The sequence below is a fragment of the Jaculus jaculus genome, chromosome 5 (genome assembly GCF_020740685.1).
Source record: "Jaculus jaculus isolate mJacJac1 chromosome 5, mJacJac1.mat.Y.cur, whole genome shotgun sequence".
Lineage (NCBI taxonomy): Eukaryota > Metazoa > Chordata > Mammalia > Rodentia > Dipodidae > Jaculus > Jaculus jaculus.
The window spans coordinates 54,407,488-54,427,809 of NC_059106.1; the positions used below are offsets into that span (position 1 = coordinate 54,407,488).

The 20,322-nt window shown below is 52.5% G+C and overlaps 1 protein-coding gene across 5 annotated transcripts in view; it reads right to left on the reverse strand.

The window, feature by feature from the left end:
- The window catches only part of LOC101599363 (RAP1 GTPase activating protein), a 76,349-nt gene that overhangs the window by 49,985 nt on the left and 6,042 nt on the right, over window positions 1-20,322 (reverse strand). For 3 of the 5 annotated variants that reach the window (XM_045149251.1, XM_045149250.1, XM_045149253.1), the window contains exons 1-2: window positions 4,697-4,756; window positions 2,965-3,000 (exon numbers count right to left, since the gene is read on the reverse strand). The exons of 1 other annotated variant lie outside the window; for it this stretch is intronic. In XM_045149251.1, the coding sequence (XP_045005186.1) occupies window positions 2,965-3,000; window positions 4,697-4,740 (80 nt within the window). In that variant the 5' untranslated portion in view covers window positions 4,741-4,756. Of the gene's footprint in view, window positions 1-2,964; window positions 3,001-4,696; window positions 4,757-20,322 lie in introns of those variants that run through there. One more of the 5 variants, XM_045149255.1, reaches the window with a different exon arrangement.

The window sequence follows — 20,322 nt, forward strand, 5'->3', positions numbered from 1 at the left end:
TCAGCCCCCACTCCCACTGCAATCCAAGCTCTTTCTGTTTTCCAGGAGAGGATGATCAGTAGTTCGTGATAAACAGCAGGGAGGCGTCGGAGAGAGGAAGGCGTGATGTGGAATCAGGAAAGAACACCCTAGCAGCTGGTGAGGGCGGTGGCTCGGCGTGGTGAGGTGAGTGAAAGTGGCAGGGGCGGGGCCCTGAGCAAGCAGGTTGGCCAAGCTGGCCAGGGCTGTGCTCCCACTGAGCAGAGACCCCGGCCATGGCTGAACTGAGCCTTGTTGGGGAGAGGTAGGGATTGACCCCTAGTGCCAGATCTCCCTGACTCATTGAGAAGGCTGCCCATCACCGAGCACTAATGAGATGCCCAACACAGGCTGGCAGGGGTGGAGGGGTGGAAGGGGAGGACTGGTTTCCAGGGTTAGGAAGGGCGTGGCCAACAGCACCCTGGACAGCAGCTACAACCGGGATGGGGCCAGGCAGGGGAAGGCATTGCAGGTAATAAGGATGCTCTGGGCTTCCAGGTCCTTACTTTGGGATATATGTATGTGTGTGTGTGTGTATGTATGTATATATATATATATATATATATATATATATATATATACACATAGTATATATATATATTTGCTGGGCAGGAGAGATTGCAAAATGGTTAAAGACACTTGCCTGCAAAGCCTGGTGGCCCAGGTTCCATTCCCCAGTACCCACATAAAGCCAGATGCACAAAGCGGCGCTTGCATCTGGACTTCACTTGCAGTGTCAGGAAGACCTGAGTATGCCCATACTCACTCTCCCTGTCTCTCTCAAATAAATAAATAAGTAATATTTTTAAGGTTTTATTTATTTATTTGCAAGCAGAGAGAGAGATAGAAGAGAGACAGATGGACAAAATGGGCGCACCAGGGTCTCCAGCCACTGCAAACTCTAGACACACGTGCCACTTTGTGCATCTGGCTTTGCATGAGTACTGGGGTATCGAACTCAAGTTCTTAGGCTTTGTAGGCAAACGCCTTAACCACTAAGCAATCTCTCTAGCCCCAAATAAATAATATTTTTAAAAAGTTTATTTGCATGTGTGTGTGCACAAGGTCTCTTGCCCCTACAATTAAGGTCAGAGAGTCCATCTCCCCAGACTCTTGGAACCTTGAATTTTAGATGCCCATCTGAAGTCCAGAAAAGATCAAGGTAACCAGGTGTGGTGGCGCACGCCTTTAATCCCAGCACTAGGGAGGGAGCGGTAGGAGAATCGCTGTGAGTCTGAGGCCACCCTGAGACTACATAGTGAATTCCAGATCAGCCTGGGTTAGAGCAAGAGCCTACCTTGAAAAAAGAAAAAGAAAAAAGGGGCGGGAGAGATGGCTTAGTGGTTAAGGCACTTGCCTGCAAAGTCAAAGGATCCAGGCTTGATTCCTCAGGGCCCACGTAAGCCAGATGCACATGATGGCACATGCACCTGGAGTTTGTTTGCAGTGGCTGAAGGCCCTGGTGTGTCCATTCTCTCTCCTGCTATCTGCCTCTCTCGCTCTCAAAAACAAATATAATAGCCAGGCGTGTTGGCACATGCCTTTAATCCCAGTACTCAGGAGGCAGAGTTAGGAGGATTGCCATGAGTTCGAGGCCACCCTGAGACTCCATAGTGAATCCCAGGTCAACGTGGGCTAGAGTGAGATCCTACCTTGAAAAACCCACATATATATATATATATATATATATATATATATATATGAAATAAAGTTTAAAAAAAAATTTTAAGCTGGGCATGGTGGCACATGCCTTTAACTCTAGCACTCAGAAGGCAGAGGTGGGAGGATCACTGTGAGTTTGAGGCCACCTGAGACTACATAGTGAATTCTGGGTCAGCCTGGGCTAGAGTGAGACCTACCTTGAATAACCAAGAAAAAAGAAGCTCAGAGCTCATCTTGGACACTGCATGCCTACTGCCCAGCTTTCCGGGGCTTGGGGTTGGGCCCTGGTACTGGTTAGGAGTATCACAGCAGCTAGACCCCAGGAAGCCCACAGCAGGGGCAGGAAGCTTAGGCTGGAGCTAGAGGGAGCCATGGTGGGGGATTCCCTCCTGCTGGCAGTGAGGCAGCCCCAGGGGCAGTCAGCAGGATCATGTGATGTTGGTGCCAGGGAAGCCAGGAGGTGCCCACCTGCATGGCATCAGTGCTGAGCCATGTGAATCCCGGGGTGAGGCAGCACCTCCACCCACGGCCTCACACCTCTTCCATGGGGAAGCCACGGACATGTCCCCTCCCAAGAAAGGGTGGTCTCCGACACAGGAGATACAGGAGGCCAGGGGGCTGTGTATGAGTGGGGGTCAGTGAGAAGGCAGACCACCCCCTGCCTAGCCAGAAGTCACACTGAGGCTTGAAAGGCTAGAGAAGGGAAAAGAGAAGGAACCTTTTCAGTGATGGCCTGGGCCTCTGACGCACCCAACCATGTCTGTGCTGGAGTTTGAGCCTCACATTCTATTTTTTTTTAATTTTTTTTGGTTATTTTTATTTATTTGAGAGCGACAGAGAGAGAAAGAGGCAGGTAGATAGAGGAAGAGAGAATGGGCGCGCCAGGGCCTCCAGCCACTGCAAACGAACTCTAGACGCGTGCGCCCCCTTGTGCATCTGGCTAACGTGGGACCTGGGGAACCGAGCCTCGAACCGGGGTCCTTAGGCTTCACAGGCAAGCGCCTAACCGTCAAGCCATCTCTCCAGCCCCAAGCCTCACATTCTATTAGATAGCTGAGATTCAGAGAGGTGGTGAGTCATGGAAGGTCACACAGGCAGTGATGGAGATGAGCTCTGAACCTCACTTGTCTGACTCCAAGGCTGAGAAAGAACTGGGGAGAACAGGCGGGTACTAGGAAGAGGGGATGGTTGGAGGATTGAAGGGTAGGGGTGGGAACGGGACGGGCGTGCCCCAGGGAGCAACCTGGGGAAGCCCAGACTCTCCTGAGGGTCCCCAGTACTCACCACACACTCCGGCGAGGGGAGAAGGACTTGTCCACCCTGAAACATAGCAAGTGGGCAGCCTGTGAGGGGGTCATTCCATTTTGGCCTTGCAGGCCGCATGCCCTGTTCCAGTTGGCACAGGAGGCACTGCTGCTAAGAGGACTTAACTGCCCTAAAGTCAGGTTAGGGGTATGGGAAGGTGCTAGGGCTGTGGAGCAAGGAAGCAAGGCAGGATTGGGGGCTAGGGTGTAAGGGAGCAGAGGCTGTGGATATCAGCAGAGTGGGCTCAGAAGTAGTTCTGGGACAGCCAGAATGACTATAATCTAGGGACAGATCAACGGTGTGGGAGTGCAGACAGGTTAGAAAGGGTGCCCTCTCCGAGCCCCACAGCCCTGCCTCCCCCCAGCTCATATCTACCCAGGGGATAATCTCCTGGGGACCTGGAAGGACATCTGGAAGGAGCCCTCCTCTCCTCCCCCAACACACATCCCTGCCTCTCCAAGAGCACACTCAAACTGCATCTCCCCCAAACTCTGGAGGCTCAGCCTCAAGGAGAGTGGGTGGTCAGGGTTTCTCCCGGGCCCAGATTCTTGCTCCACTACCCCCAGAGGACATGAGTCCTGCCCAGTAGGGACCAAGAGCCAGGCAGTTGTTGGGACAACAAACAACCCTTGCCTTCTGCCCGAGGCAAGCAGGAAACAGAGAGGGAGCCCAAAGTGGGGGTTGTGCCATCTGGGCAGGGAGGCTTCTGGGGAGCAGGGAGCAGTGCAGGACTCTCAGCTAGGGCAGACCCTGCAGGTGGGAAAGCAAGGCCAAAGAGGTTGGACCTCACTCAAGGTCACACAGCAGACCCCCGATCCACCTCCTGGGCTGCCCCTACATGTCAACTGACCAGGAAGTCCTCCCAGCCCAAACTTTACCTGACTGCCAGTACTACCAAATAGGGAGGTGGCGCTCTCCCCACCTCTGCCTCTGCCCCTGTTGGGGTCCCCTCAGAGGCTGAGCACCCAGGGAAGAGGCACCTTGGACATAATCCCCATAGCTCAAGGTGCACCGTTGGTGCACCACACCCCCAAGGGGACCCGAGTGTCCCTCTGATTCACAGGTGACAACCTAGTGAAGGTCCCGGAGGCCCTTGGCTGGTCGGGGAAGAGGCCTCTGGGCCCACTCTGCGTAGCCCATCTTTTCAATTTGCCAAATCTGTACTGCTGCCAAGAATCCCTCCATCCATCCACCTCTGTACCATCAAGGGTGGGCACTTGGGATCTAGAGGGAGAGTGACCCTAAGATTTTAGGCACATCAAGCATGCAAGCCGAAGGGCTTCCTTAGAGGTGGGCAGTCCAGGGTGCTCAAGGGCGGCAGGGAGCTTCTTTCCAAAGCCTCACTGGAGAGGCCCAGCAGCCAAGTGGGGATCAAGGAAGGGCATCAGGGTTCCCCCCCATGACTGCCTGCCCCACCCCATTCAGCCATGCTTGTTCACCCATACACTCACACACTCACACACACTCACTCACAGAGGCCCAGGATGGGTCTCCTACGCACACTCATAGACCCAGGCACTGTAACCCACACGTGCGCGTGGGCACCCAGACTCCACAACAGCGCGCCCGCCGGGCACGACTTGGGCGAACGCTCACCGCACACATCCGCACACGCCCACGGCGGCGGCGGCGGCGGGGCCCGGGGCGGGCACGCGGCACGCTCACGCACACACGCGCGCACGCTCACGCTCACACTCACGCGCGCACCTACCCTCCGTACGCGCCGAAGGTGAAGCTGCGTTTCCGGCCGCTCATGGTGCCGCCGCCGCCGCCGCCCGCGCCCCGCGCCGCCCGCGCCCCGCGCCGGGTCACCTTGGCAACGCCGCCCGCCCGGGACCGTCCGCGCCCCCGCGGGCCCCGGGCCAGCAGCCGGCCAGCGCGCGCAGAAAGAGCCGCTTGTTCGCGCCGCCCTCCGCGGCCCGCGGGGCTTTCCGAGCGAGCGAGCGAGCGAGCTCGGGGTGCGGGGTGGTGGTGGTGGTGGTGGTGGTGGGGACAGCGACACTCCCACGCCGCCGCCAGGCCCTGCTGCCCGCCGCGCGGCTCCCGGTGGCCACCCGGCGGCAGGAGCCACCCCTGTCCCACCCAACCCCCCCCCCGGGGTGTCCCCGCGGGCGGGGCGGGAACTCGGAACCCGGGGACGTGGGGCTTCTTTCTCTTGCATAAAGTGAGGCTAAGCCCGCCGCTGGGCTAAGGAGGTGCGGAGTCCAGGCTCCAGGCCAGGTGGCCAGCGCCCCGGCTGCCAGCTCGCTCAGCAGGCCAGCCTGAGCATCAGGAAATGTCCTGTCGCCCACTTTCATCCCTCCCCCCCACCCCCAGCCGAGGCACCCCACGACCACTGCCCTCCCCCAATTGTCCTGCAAAGAGGAGCAAAGGGAAGGGAGGCGCCCCACACCGCTTGGAAATCCATCCAGTTCCAGCTTCCCTCATGCAACCATCTTTGTGGGTAAACTGGGCTGCATCCTGAGCGGAGCCTGTAGGTTTTCCACCCACCCAACGAGCACTGACCCACATGGGGACGTACGTGTCAGCTCACGCTGACCACCCCGGGCCTCTAGAGTCCGCCAACCGCTTGCTCAGAGCCGGTCCCCTCCCCTGCCCCAAGAGCCAGCCGTGAGGGTATCTATGGGGCTTTCTGTTTAGCAGAAGCATGGGGATGGGGGATGGGGAGGGAGGGCCCGCCAAGGGCACAAGGACTGTGGCAAGGATTCCTCGGAAGCCTTTCAGGAACTAGGTCAGGGCGTGGCTCACTCCTTCATCCTTAGCCGTGACTGCAGTGGGACAACCTTGGCCCGGACAGAGGTGGGCGGCGCTGCAGTTACCCTCTCCTGAGAAGAAAGCCAGGCCTCACCTCACAGCGGTCACTGCACCGACCCGCCCAGCTCCCTCTCTCCATTTGCTCCGTGCGCTTCCATAGGCCACTGAACAGCCCTGGGAAGCTCCCTGCAGAGCTCGGAGCTGGGCATGCAAGGGTTTGCTCTGAGCTGGGCACTCCGCCTTGATTTTCAGTCTTCAAAGAAGGGACTGGCTCCCCTTTGTCCCCCTTGGCAGGGCGCTCAGAGCTCGGGGCCTGGGCTGCAGGCTTGGGTGGAAAGCCCAGTGCAGGGCAGTGTGGGAAGGCCGCTCTTCACAGGGCAGCCAGGTGGAACAGGAGGGCTCTGGGCCAGGCAAGGTCGTACAGGAGAGAGCCAGTCTGTTCCTCCCGTGTATGGCACAGTTAGGGTTCCTGGGGAGCAGTAGGATAGAGCCAGAGGAACCCAGAGCTAGGCGTGGGCAGTGGGGAAGTGTGCCCAGCGCTGAGCTGACCCAAGACACCAGCTCCATCTGGGCTGCTGTGCTCCCTGCCCACACCCCGGGTATGGGCCTCAGCCTTGCCAACCTCATTCAGGGGAATGGCTTCTGAGTGGGCTTTGCATGTCCAGTTGGCAGGGTGGCCAAACAGCTGCCAACATGCCAAGTTTCCTAGCCAGACCTGGCCCCTAGAAGGGCCTGCTGGTGCTGGGACAGTGTGCCCTTGAGACGAGCCATGGGGGCCGCTGGGTTCCCACCAAAGACAAAGAGCCCAGTGTGGGCTCCAGCCTCTGGGTTCTGCCCAGCTGCAGCTGGCTCCTTGGCAGGAGATGGGGGTGGGGCGGTCATTGGGGTCACGTTCCCTCAGCCACAGACGTAGCAGGGACTCTGTGGCCAGCTCCTGGGCCCTCGACCAAGCAGAGCCCTCAGCTGAGTGGAACTTGAATACATCTTCTTCACCTAAAAGACTACCTCCAAAAGGGGCTGGGGCAATGGCTTAGTGGTTAAGGCACTTGCCTGCGAAACCTAAGGACCCAGGTTCAATTCCCCAGTACCCATATAAGCCAGCTGCACAAAGTGGCGGATGTGTCTGGAGTTTGCAGTGGCTGGAGGCCCTGATGCTCCCCTTCTCTCTGTTTTTCTGTCTCTCTCTTTAAAAAAAAAAAATAAATAAATAAATAAAAGACTACTTCTAAGAATTCAACCCTCACAGATGTTTGCCTGAAGACTCATGGTCAAGAACAAGGGAGAGGGAGGTCTGCTTTCTTATATGCTCAATCTTGTGAGCTCTCCCATAACAGCTCTGTGGCCTAGGGGAAAGGGCTTAATCTTTCTGTGCCTTAGTTTCTTCATCTGCAAAGTGAAGTTGGGGCTGAAAGTCAGCACTTCAAAGGGTTAAATGAACTGCTAGGCATTAGGGGATGTGTCTGTCCCCTCTTGTGCTTGCCAAGTAACACGTTCACAGCAGCAGTGCTTGTTTAAGGCCTGCCTCTATGAATTTGTTATTTTTGCAAGGACAGCACACAAAACTACCTGGCCATTCAAGAGAAATTGATAAATAAATTATATTACATTGATACCACACAGCCATGCAGCTGTCGGAAAGAGGGGCAGGTCTGTGTGAGCGCGTGGAGCGACCTCCGAGACAGACACACACTGAGATGGGGAGTCCACTACCCCCAGTCCACACAGTATGTGCTCACAGCCTGGCACTAGGATCCTCGCTGTCTTTGGGGGCAAGGCAGGACCCCTCTTCCCTTGCTTCCACACTTCCCACTAGAAGGAAACCTCTCCTTCTAAGCTTTCCGAATTGGCACCCAAGCTGTGTGAACACGTGCCAGGCTGGGTGAAGGAGGAGGGAAGGTGGCAGGGGTGGAGGGCTGTAGGTCCCCTTTCCAAGTTCGCCACGCTGAACTCTGGGAGGCCCATCCACTGCCTGCAGCTCCGCTTCCCCAGCTCCCGGGAGGGAACCTGAGGGCAGAGGGAGAGGCAGTTCCTGGGGAGGTGGGAGGCCTGGGCCTCAGATGTGGCTAGTTCTTGCCCGAGTCCCCAGCAATCTCCTTCCCTCTTGAGTCATTCCCATGCAGGTTTCTGCCCGGGGTCTCAAGTAGGAGACATGGTGGGCCTGAGCTTCCTGCCTGAGCTGGTGCCAGCAGCTCTCGTGAGGCCTGGTGAGAATGAGTTTCTTCCCTGGGCCTTGGTTTGCTCTCCTGTTAAATATCCCCTCTGCAGGTTAGAGGCCCGGTGATGGCAAGTGCATGAGCCCGGAGAGAATCCCACCATTTCTTGAGGCACCATCCCACAGACCCAGTTCTAAGAGATGCAAACCCTGAGCTCCGGAGAAGGGTGCAGATTCACCCCCACCCTGGGAGCAGGGGGTGTGGCTCAGTACACATCCTCCCCAGAAGCTGCTGGACATGTGTCTGTTGTTCTGGCTCTGAGACTCTTCCACAATCAGTCCTGCCTATTTGTGTCTCCCTCAGAAGTCAGGGCGATCTGGCCTGTGAATCATGACCAGAGTGAACATCCCCACTCAGGTCATCATCCCTAAAGATGTTCACATGGCTATACCTTGAGGGTCCCTGAGATACATGGATGCACATATGCACTTCTCTCCCTCTTTGCGTCTTTCCCTCTCTCCTCTCCTTCCTTTTTCCTTCCAGTATTCAGCAAATACATATCCTTCCTGTGGGCACAGTACCTTGCACAGTTCAGACACGGGGTCAGAGCACAAATGCCACAAGATCTCTGGAGGACTTCCACACACACCTGCACACAAGTTTTCCCAGGACACACATGCCCTTGACTTGGTATATACCGTACATACAGACATCTAACCTGTGCCAAGAGACCACGTGCAGGCCTGCTCACATGCGCACCAGCCCACACTCTGTCTCCTCACTCAAGCAAATACATGCGCAAAGGTCAAATGAAGCGCACACCCTCAGGTGCCAAATCCATGCATGCTCACCTACCGACTAGGGCTGGGTTTGGGAATACACACCAAGACCATAAATCAATGTGAAAAATCCACCTCCTTACTCAGATCTTCTTACACACACACACACGCACATCACAGAATACTCAGTGAACTGCTGGAAAGGAGAGGGAAAATGGCTCTTCAAGAGGCAAAGAGACCTGCTGTGGTGACACATGCCTTTAATCCCAGAACTGAGGAAACAGAGGTAGGAGGATCACCATGAATTTGAGACCACCCTGAGACTACATAGTGAATTCCAGGTCAGCCTGGGCTACATCAAGACCCTACCTTGAACCCCCCCCCAAAAAAAAGAAAAAAGTGACAGGTGTACCACCAACCACAGCATTCCTGAGGAGGGCATGGAGGGCCTGGAGGGGAGGCCGAGGCCACTGTTACACACCGTACAGCCACAACGCAGCCAGCTTCCCTCTCTGACTGCCCCTGCTCAGAGCACAGCCCTCCTGTTGGTTATTGGTCAGACAAAGCTACCAGGGGCAAAGCTAGGCTTGATGTACCTCCCCCCCCCCAACAGTACCATTAGGAACAGCAGGCTAAGCCCTATTCTGGGGGTGGGGGGCAGGAGACCTGAAAATTATGCCCATCTCAGTGGACCACTCACCGTAATTCCCAGCACAAGCCCTTTCTCGTTCTGCTCTCTGATGTCCAGCCTGTAGAATAGGGAAGTGGTACCCCAACAGTTCCCTAAAGCACCCCTTGCCACTCAGCCAGCCCATGTGAAATGTGGCCCGTGCAGATCTACAAAAACCCACGTTGGCTTTGGTTCTCAAAGAGAGCAAGTCCATCCCCTATGGAGTATTAGAGAGATACAGGAGGTAGATGGGGTTCAAACTGGGAGGGGGGATCACCACAATTATTCACAGGACAAGAGTCAGGAAAGCTATCAGGAAGCTATCACCCAAGGAAGACTTGTATACCAACTAGTACCTCGTGGGTCATATGGGTACAGCCTAGCCCCTAAGTGCTCTTGACACTGGAATATTGACTGACTTGTTCTTTTTTTTTTTTCTCCCAGTGGTGCTAAACCTGGAAATCATGACCTTGAACATGCTAGGCCACTGAGCTAGCAGCCCCATGAGCATCTTTCAGTGTGGCCTTAATCCATAATGGAATTTTCGGGAGTGCAATTACTGGGGCCCTCCTGAGCTAAAGGTCAGGGTCAGCGATATGATTTTCTACCCTTAAATGGAAAGGCCTTTCACAAGCACATGCAAATCTGTGGTCAGTCACTTTCCCTCCTGTGGTGTGGCCATGCCAGAGCATTTGTCCAAGCCGGTAGAGGACTTTTGCTTTCCTTACAGTAGTATGCCGTTGGCGTTTGAAATTGTGTAGGTAGACTTATTATCTAAGAATGTCATTACAAGAAAATAAAGAATGCTTTTCAAACGTATTCTTAGACCAAGAGTGGGAGCCCGCCACGGTCACTGGCGCCCTCCTCTGGCCATCTCAGAAACTGCAAGTCATAGTGAGGCGCGCTCCAGGACCAGGGACAGCGACGCAGCCCGAACCCCCGCTGAGGCTCTCTCAAGAGGGTAGAGACCCTGAGCCACCCTGCGTACCTCTCAGAGTGCTCCCCACTCTCCTCTCTCCCCTTGTGCGGAGGCAGCCCCCCAGCCTGTCCTCTCTGTTCCTCCCAGTACCAACCGTGGCGCCTCCCTAGACCCACAATGGCACACCTGTGTGCCACAATGGTGGCACGTGTTTTCCGCCTACCACGTTCCCTCGCTCCTCTCCCACGGGCCCATTCACTCCTCTGTTTAGGTCACAAAGCTGCACCTACACCCGCTGGGGCAGCTGAGATTCACAACAGCCCTGTGAGCAGGATCAGGCAGAGTTGTGTCTGCTGCAACTGATGGGGAAACAGAGGTTGCCAACAGCAGCTCCAGCTCTTCCGACCCTCAAGATCTCCACCCCGCCCCTCTAGATCTAGCCTAGGAACAAGGCAGCTACTGTCTGCAGAAACTGCAAGCTACACCTCTGGCTGCCATGCAAATGAGGCCCAACCGCCTTCACATTCCATAGCTGAGGAAGCTGGAGTTCTAGGGGCTGATGGGGCTTGCCTAAGTGTCAGTGGAGATAAAAATGTTGTCGTGAGGGCCGGAGACATGGCTTAGCAGTTAAGGCACTTGCCTGGAAAGCCAAAGAACCCAGGTTCAATTCCCCAGGACCCACGTAAGCCAGATGCACAAAGCAGTGCATGCATTTGGAGCTCGTTTGCAGTGGCTGGAGGCCCTGGTGCACTCATTCTCTCCCTCTCCCTCTTTCTTGCAAATAAATAAATATAAATTGTTTTTAAGAAAGTAAGAGGGGGCTGGAGAGATGGCTTAGCGGTTAAGTGCTTGCCTGTGAAGCCTAAGGACCCCGGTTCGAGGCTCGGTTCCCCAGGTCCCACGTTAGCCAGATGCACAAGGGGGCGCATGCGTCTGGAGTTCGTTTGCAGAGGCTGGAAGCCCTGGCGCGCCCATTCTCTCTCACTCCATCTGTCTTTCTCTCTGTGTCTGTCGCTCTCAAATAAGTAAATAAATAATGAACAACAAAAAAAATTAAAAAAAAAAAAGAAAGTAAGAGGGAGATGGCTTAGCGGTTAAGCGCTTGCCTGTGAAGCCTAAGGACCCCCGTTCGAGGCTCGGTTCCCCAGGTCCCACGTTAGCCAGATGCACAAGGGGGCGCATGCGTCTGGAGTTCGTTTGCAGAGGCTGGAAGCCCTGGCGCGCCCATTCTCTCTCTCCCTCTATCTGTCTTTCTCTCTGTGTCTGTCGCTCTCAAATAAATAAATAAATAATTAAAAAAAATAGAAAGTAAGAGGGCTGGAGGGATGGTTTAGCAGTTAAGGCATTTGCCTGCAAAGCGAAAGGACCCTGGTTTGATTCCCCAGAACCCACGTTAGCCAGCTACACAAGAGGGCACATGTGTCTGGAGTTCACTTGCAGTGGATGGAGGCTCTGGTGCGCGCGCGCTCTCTCTCTCCTTGCCCTCTTTTGCTGTCAAATAAATAAAAGTAAAAGGAAAGGAAAGGAATGTTGTCACTTAGGAATGCACCTCCCAAGAAGAAAGCGCCTGCTTCAGCTTCTCCACTCTGACATCCTCGGGCTGGGCCCCCCCATCCCTCACTGAGAAACATGGTCTCCCTATCTGCCCAAGCTTTAACCCCGTAAACAATCTGCCAAGACGCACAGTAAGTGCGAAACAGATGCATGCCACTTGACAAATGTCCTGGCTTCCAGATGCCAGGGTCTACAAGCACAGCCATTCAACCTGGGTACACAGCCGGGGCATAAGGGAGGGCACAACCCACCTTGAATACGGGCACAGGGGTCTAGCTCCCATAGCCTGAAGACAGGGAAACAATCAGCTCTTCACTAGCAGGCTGACGGTGAGCGGTAGCCAAGGCGGCACCATGTGCCCCCAAGTGTTTTGGCTATTAATACTGAAGGGAGCAGGGTCATCTTTGAGTGACCAAAGCTCAGGTACATCCCACGGGGTCCTGCTCCGGTTCTCCCAAGGGAAGATCAAATAAAACACATTATGGATACTCCAGAGGTTACAAAAGCCAGTCTGTGGCCAGGCATACTCCTTTAATCCCAGAACTCTGGAGGAATCACGGTGAATTCAAGGACAGCCTAGGACTACAAAGTGAGTTCTAGGTCAGCCTGGGCTCATTCTAGCCTAGCCCCCTACCTTGAACAGCATCCCCCTCCCCTGCAAAAAGCCAGTCTGTGGCTGAGAATAAGAGAGAGGCAGCTATCAAGGGTGGGGCAGGGAAGGAAGTGGATGTGAAATCCAGTGCCTCACTGCCTAACTTCTGACCCTCCTTATCCTATCAGCTCCAAGGTCTCACTGTGGTAAGCACTCAATGAGTGCTCAATGAATATCACCCTATGCTGGTTATGAACAACAACAACAAAAAAAAAGTAGAGCAATCTTAGCCTACCATCACACACACAGGAATTGGCATTGGAATGAGTTTGGAATGAGATGGACTTGCACTTGAATCCCTGCTCTACCTCTGGCTGTTGACATTGGGCCATTTTCAAACCTTATCAAAGCCTGAGTTGTTTTCATCTATAATGCAGGACATTGATGAGAGCCGCGCTCATCTCACAGGGCAGGCCTCAGGACTCCGTGTAAAGTAGGTGGCAATAAATGGGGACTCAGAGCCAGGCGGGTGGCACACATCTTTAATCCCAGCACTGGGGAGGCAGAGGTAGGAGGATGGCTGTGCGTTCAAGGCCACCCTGAGACTACATAGTGAATTCCAGATCAGCCTGAGCTACAGTAAGCCCCTACGTCGGAAAACTAATAAATAAATAAATGGGGACTCAGCCAGGCATGAAATTCCAGCACTTGGGAGGCTGAAGCAGGAGGATCAAGAGCTCCAGGCTGCCTGGGCTACATAGCAAGATCCTGTCTCAAAAATCATGAACACATGCAGATGTGGTACCTCACTCCTTTAATCCCAGGAGGCAGAGGCAGGAGGACCGCTGTGAGTCTGAGGTCAGCTTGGGCTAGAACAAAACCCTACTTTGAAAAAATCAAAAAAATAAAAATCATGAACAAGGGGCTGGTAAGATTGCTCAGTGATTAAAGGTGCTTGTTTGCAAAGCAGGCTGGCCCAGGTTCAATTCCCCAGTACCCATGTAAAGCCAGATGCACAAAGTGGCATATACATCTGGAATTCATTTGTAGTAGCAAGAAGCCTTGGTAAGCCTAGTGTCTGTGTGTCTGTCTCTCTCCCTCTCTCTTATTTTTCTTTTGGTTTTTCAAGGTAAGATCTCACTCAAGCCCAGGTTGACCTGGAATTAACCATGTAGGCTCAGGGTTGTCTTGAACTCATGGGAATCCTCCTTCCTCTGCCTCCCCAGTGCTGGGATTAAAGGCATGCACCACCACAATAAAAATATTTTTAAAATATATTTTATTTATTTATTTATTTATTTATTTGAGAGAGAGAGGGAAGGAGGGAGAGAATGGGTGCATCAGGGTCTTCAGCCACTGCAAAAAAACTCTGGATGCATTCGACCCTTTGTGCATCTGGCTTATGTGGGTCCGGGAAAATCGAACCAGGATCCTTTGGCTTTGCAGGCAAATGCTATAACTGCTAAGCCATCTCTCCAGCCCAGTAAAAATATTTTTAAAAAATCATGAACGGATGTGGCTTATGCATGTAATCCCAGCATATGAAAGTCTAAAGCAAGAGAATTTCCATGAGTTCAAGGCCAGCCCTGGGCTACACAGCGACATCCTGACTCAAGCAAAAACAAGCCAGGTGAGGTTGGGAGGAGGATTGTGTGAGTTCAAGGCCAGTCTGGGATTACAGAGTAAATTCCAGCTCAACCGAGGCTAGACTGAGACCCTCCCTGGGGGAATAAAAACCTGGGGAGACAGCTCAGGAGAAAAGCCTTTGCTGTGCACGTCTGATAGCCCAAGTTCAGATATCCAGTCGTGTCAAGCTGGACGCACAGTGCAAGCATCTGTAACCCCAACATGCCTATAGCCAGAAGGAAGGTGGAGCCACTAGCCTGGTGAAACAAGAGAGAGTGCCTCAAAAACAAGGTGGGGCCGGATGTGGTGGCGCACACCTTTAATCCCAGCACTTGGGGGGGCAGAGAAGAGGATCTCTGTGAGTTCAAGGCCACCCTGAGACTATATGGTGAATTCCAGGTCAGCCTGGGCTAGAGTGAAACCCCACCTCAAAAAATCAAACAAACAAAGACAAGTTTGGGGCTGGAGAGATGGCTCAGCCATTAGGGCGCTTGCCTGCAAAGCCAAAGGACTCAAGTTCAATACCTTAGTAGCCACGTAAGGCTAGATGTACAAGACGGCGCATGCGTCAGGAGTTTGCACTGGCTAGAGGTCCTGGTGTGCCCATTCTCTCTGTTTCTTTATTTTTCTCAAAATAAATGAATAAAATATTTTTTAAAAAACAAGGTGTCATTCCCTTATATTAATGCTACTCTCACTTTTGGTAGAGAATCTTCTCTTTTCAGATGGCAGTGGCCTTGGGACGACTCAGAAGGTATCATGGTGCTGGAAAGAAGTGACCGCAATGCTCAGTACTGCAATATCTCTATCACACCTTCCAAAACTCAGAGCCTAATGCGGAAGAGGTGGCGGAAAAAATATAAGAGCCAAAGGAAGGGTAGGACTCCTTACAACATGCTCCCTCCAGACACAAAATGGCCTGGCTATCCATGGCCTCACAGTGTCTAACACTACCTACACAAGACCATCATAATAGGAGGAAAAGATCATGACATTAAAATAAAAGAGAGACTGATTGAGGTGGGAAGGGGATATGATGGAGAATGGAGTTTCAAAAGGGAAAGTGGGGGGAGGGAGGGTATTACCATGAGATATTTTTTATAATCACGGAAGTTGTTAATAAAAATTTGAAAAAACAAAAATGAAAAAAAAAAAACAAGGTGGATGACAAGGACCAATACTCAAAAGTTGTCCTTGGCCTCCACACACACACAGACTGTACATACACATGTAAAGATTTTCAAGCCAAACAGTTCTGTGGCGGCACACGGCTGTAATCCTAGCACTCGGGGGGCTAAGGTAGGAGGATCTACAGAGTGAGTTCCAGGTCAGCCTGGCTAGAGTGAGACTCTGCCTCAAAATAAATAATAAATAATAAATAAATTAATTAATTAAGCCAAACAAAACTGGGCAGTGCATTGGTATAATCATGAACTAAGTCAGGAGACCCTAGTCCTAAGCCCAGCTCTACCGGCTCAGTATGACTGTAGGCAGGTCCCTCTGTGCCTGCTTCCTTGTCTATAACGAGGGCTCTCCAAGGGCCTTTCTTGCTGTTTTCCAAGGCAGTTCAACCCCCAGGGGCATGGCAGGCAACGATGGCTTTTGGGAAGGGGCAGGCGTGGAGTGTAGACCAAGATTGTCCTTACACAAACAGGAACTTGGCCCGAAGCCCCCAGCTCTGCCTTTTCATGGTCTGTCACTGGAGTCCAGCACCCTGACTAAGACGGGGCAAAGATTAAACGGAGAAGGCCCGGCAGAGGTAGCCACCCATCATCCTTCTCCTGCGGTCTCTGTCTGAATGAGCCTCCAGCCTGGAACACGAGATTCTCAGCACGAAAGCTGGAAGAGAGCCCATGGGGATGAGCTGATCCAACCCTCTCGTTTTGCAAATAATGATGGTGGTGATTACACCCAATGGTAGCAATTTGCCAAGTGCTTTGGCACCTGGGTTGCCTGTGTGCCACCCCATAAGGACTGGTAGAACTCATATGACAGTTACTACCCATGTGCCCTGAGGGAGGAAACTGCATGCGGCTCAAGGAGGCAAGAGATGGGTCCAGCTGTCCGTACTTTGGAACCAAGCCAGGTACCTTCCCCGAAGCCCTGGGTACCATGTACTGTGGTCCTGGGGTGCATCTGTCACCAATGTAGGACTAGATCTGGGAGTCTGTGTGGGGACAGGGTGTCAGAGGGGTTCTTGGATGCCTAGTTGAGGCTCTCTTTCCTCCCTGTCTGTGAGTATGAGGCCACTCATGCATTTTTCACCATTCTAGCAATGACAGACTGATGGACACTCTGATGGACAGAGGCCCAGACGTCCTGGGGGACAGTGCACCCTTCTTTAAGGCAACCTTCCCTCTCATTCTGTATGCAGCATACACAAGTGGTTAAAATGAAGAAGCGGGCTAAAGTGATGGCTTAGCAGTTAAGGTACTTGCTTGCAAAGTCTAAGGACCCAGGTTCAACTCCCCAGAACCAATGTAAAGCCAGATGCTTATGGTGGTGCATGTGTCTGGAGTTCATTTGCAGTGGCTAGAGGTCCATCCTCTCTCCCCTGCCTTGTAAATAAATAAAACTAAAAATAAATAAAGGTGTGTGTCACTATACCTGGCCTTTAAAAAAAAAAGTGGAATCACATGGATCTAATTCAAATCTCAGCCCTGCTGGGTGACCACAGGCTACTGCTTAACCTCTCTGGGCCTCTCCTGGCTGCCAATCACAGTTGCTGAGACATGAATGAGATGGGCTCATGGAACGTGCTTAGCAGAGCCCAGCATACTGCGAGCGCTCAATTAATGCTCCAGCTGCGTTCCACTGCTCAGCCCATCATTACTTTTCCCCACCAGAATCCTCCTCAGGCCAGAGCTTGGGAGCCAGGCACAGGGCTAGGCCCGCCTCCCTCCCCGCCTTGCCCGCACCTTTCCCTCTGCTGTGACAAGCCTATGGCTCGTGTGGCCTTGAGTGGCTCAGGTGGCGGGTCCCCGATGTATCTTCCCAGCAGCTCCAAATTCCCAGGGGTGCCCGGGGAGCAGACAGCTGTAAGAAACACCTCGATTCCGCCAGAGAGCAACATTCCCGAGGCTCACGCTGCACCGTCACCAGCTCCACTCCACGGAGCCCACGTGCAGAGGCAGCCATGGAGCTTCCCCGTGCTGCAGGGCAGGCAGGCTCAGGGGCTGGGCTTCTGCCCCCAGCCAGGTACGCCAAGCCCCGACTTCCTGTACAGATGACAGCCGTGCTCCATGCACTCCCAGCAACCCAGCTCCCTGTTGGGCTGATACCCTGACCCATCACCTGGCTTGGGATGGAAGATGCTAGAGCCCTCTCCTTTGTCACCAGGAACATGAAGCCAGGGAGATAGGCCCTGGGCCAGAGTGTTTCCTCATACCTGAACGTGTAACCTGTTCTGACTGAAGAAGGCTTCCTGGTGACTTGGGGGAAAATAAAAACTGCTCAAGTGGACATTTGGAGGCCATTCGTAAAAGAGTTCAACTCACCTATGCACATCTTTCCCTGAAACCAAACCAGTGTCCTGACAGCCACTTCCTGGCAGCCACCTCCCAGCCTTTGCAGAGGGTCACGGCACCAACAATGCCCTCACTGCTCCCACTGTGCAACCTGCAATCCACGTACTGAGTGCCAACTATGCGCCAGGCATTGGATCCTCCAGGGAAAATGACTCAACTGCCAATGGATTGGGAAATAGGAAGTTATGTGACAAAAAATGTCCCCTACCTCCAAACAGTGAAGGAACAGATCTTTTTTGGGTGTTGTTTGTTTGTTTGAGGTAGGATCTCACTCTAGCCCAGACTGACCTGGAATTCACTCTGTATTCTTAGGGTGGCCTTGAAGTCATGGCAATCTTCCTACCTCTGCCTCCCAAGTGCTGTGATTAAAGGCGTGCGCCACCATACCCAGCTTCATTTAAAAAAAAATTGTTAAATGTTTTATTTATTTATTTATTTATTTCTTTATTTGAGACAGAGAAAAAAGTAGGCAAGGAGAGAGAGAGCAAGAAAAAATGGGTGCACCAGGGCCTTTGGCCACTGCAAACAAACTCAGATGCATGCACTTCCTTGTGTATCTGGCTTATGTGGGTCCTGGGGAATAGAACCTGGGTCCTTTGGCTTTGCAGGCAAGTGCCTTAACCACTAAGCTATGTGTCCAGCCCAAAATAATTTTTTTTATCTGTAAAGAAAGTTTGGGCCAAGTGTGGTGATACACACCTGTAATCTAAGCACATGTGAGGCTGAGACAGGCAGACTGTCATAAGTTCACATTCATATACACAGACATTTTTTTTAAGCCAAACAGAGCTGGACATGGTGGCATATTCATATAATTCCAGAATTCAGAAGGCTGAGGTAGGAGGATCACTGTGAGTTCAAGGCCAACCTAAGACTACATAGCGAATTCCAGGTCAGCCTGAGCTACCTCAAGAAAAATAAATAATAATTACAAGAAAGTTTGACTTAAAAAATTATGTGTAGTCGGGTGTGGTGGTGTATGCCATTAGTCCCAGCACTTGGGAGACAGAGATTGAAGGATAGCTGTCAGTTCAAGGCCAGCCCGGAACTACAGAGTAAGTTCCACCCAGGTCAATCTGCGCTAGAGTGAGACCCTACCTTGAAAAAATTTATGTGCATGTGTGAGTGTGTATTATGTGCCACCACACACATGTGGAAGTCAGAGGACAACCTTGGGGTGTTGGTCTCCTTCCACCTTCTTTCAAACAGGATCTTTTATTGTTCTTGCCACTGGAAAGGCCAGTGTAGCTGGCCTGCGAGCTCTGGGGTTCTCCTGACTCCACCTCCCACTCCCCTAGGCAGGCTGGAACGACAAATACCTCTGCCACCTTGCATCTAGCTTTATGTGGGTGCTGGGGACTGAACTACTGTCGGCAGACATACAGAGCAAGCACCTTTAACCCCCAAGCCATCTCCCCAGTCTCATGTTTTGACTTTTTTTTTCAAGGTAAGGCCTTACCCTAGTCCAGGCTGTCCTGGATCTCACACTGTAGTCCTAGACTGGCCTTGAACTCATGGCAATCCTCCTACCTCTGCCTCCAGAGTGCTGGAATTAAAGATGTACATGCCACCAAACTTGGCACTTACTATTATTATTATTATTTTTTGAGGTAGGTTCTCACTCTAACCTGGACTGACCTGGAACTCACTCTGTATCTTCAGGTTGGCCTTGAACCCATAACAATCCTCCTGCCTCAGCACTGGAACTAAAGGCATGTGCCACCACACCCAGCATAAGTTTGATGGGCTTTGTCCTTAGTATTTTATTTATTTATTTGAGAGAGAAAGAGAGGCAGAGACAGAGACAGAAAGCAAGAGAATGGGTGCATCAGAGCCTCTAGTCACTGCATATAAACACCAGATGAGCATCACCTGTGCATTTGGCTTTACATGAGTACTGGGGAATCGAACCTGGGTCCCTTGGCTTTGCCAGCCAGTGCCTTAGCCTCTAAGCCATCTCTCCAGCCTGGTTTTCGTTCTTTAAATGTATTTATTAGAGACAGAGAGAGGGAGGGAGGAAGGGACAGAATGGGTATGCCAGAGTCTCTAGCTATTGAAATAAACTCGATGCATGTGTTACCTTGTGCATCTGGCTTTACGTGGGTACTGGGGAACCAAACCTGAGCCATAGGCATTGCAAGCAAACGCCTTCACCTAAGCCATCTCTCCACCTCTTTGATGTTTTTTAAAAAGATTTTTTTTCCTCCAGATTTCCCTCTTTATTTTGTTTTTCCTTCTGTGCATTTCCATGTTCTTTTCTGAGCACAGCCCTGTCTTTCAAAGCGGCTCCCAGCCATGCCCGATCCGCACAAACACTCCCAGAAAGGCAGCAACAAGAACTCATCACTTCTGTTTTATGGACAGCAGTGAGGCATGAGACATTTCTAAAGTCACACAGATGGCCAGGTGTGGTGGCGCACACCTTGGGAGGCAGAGGTAGGAGGATCACTGTGAGTTCAAGACCAGCCTGGGATTACAGAGTGCCAGGTTTGCCTGGACTACAGTGAGACCCTTCCTCCAAAAACAAACAAACAACAAAAGAATTCAATAAAGTCACACAGCAGAGACTAGCTTTTTTGTTTGTTTGTTTTTCAAGGTAGGATCTTGCTATAGCCCAGGTTGACCTGGAATTCACTATGCAGTCCCAGGCTGGTCTTGAACTCACAGCGATCCTCCTACCTCTGTCTTGCGAATGCTGAGATTAAAGGCGTGGGCCACCATGCCTGGCCTAGACTCGCTTTGAATTCTTTGGCTTGTGGTTTT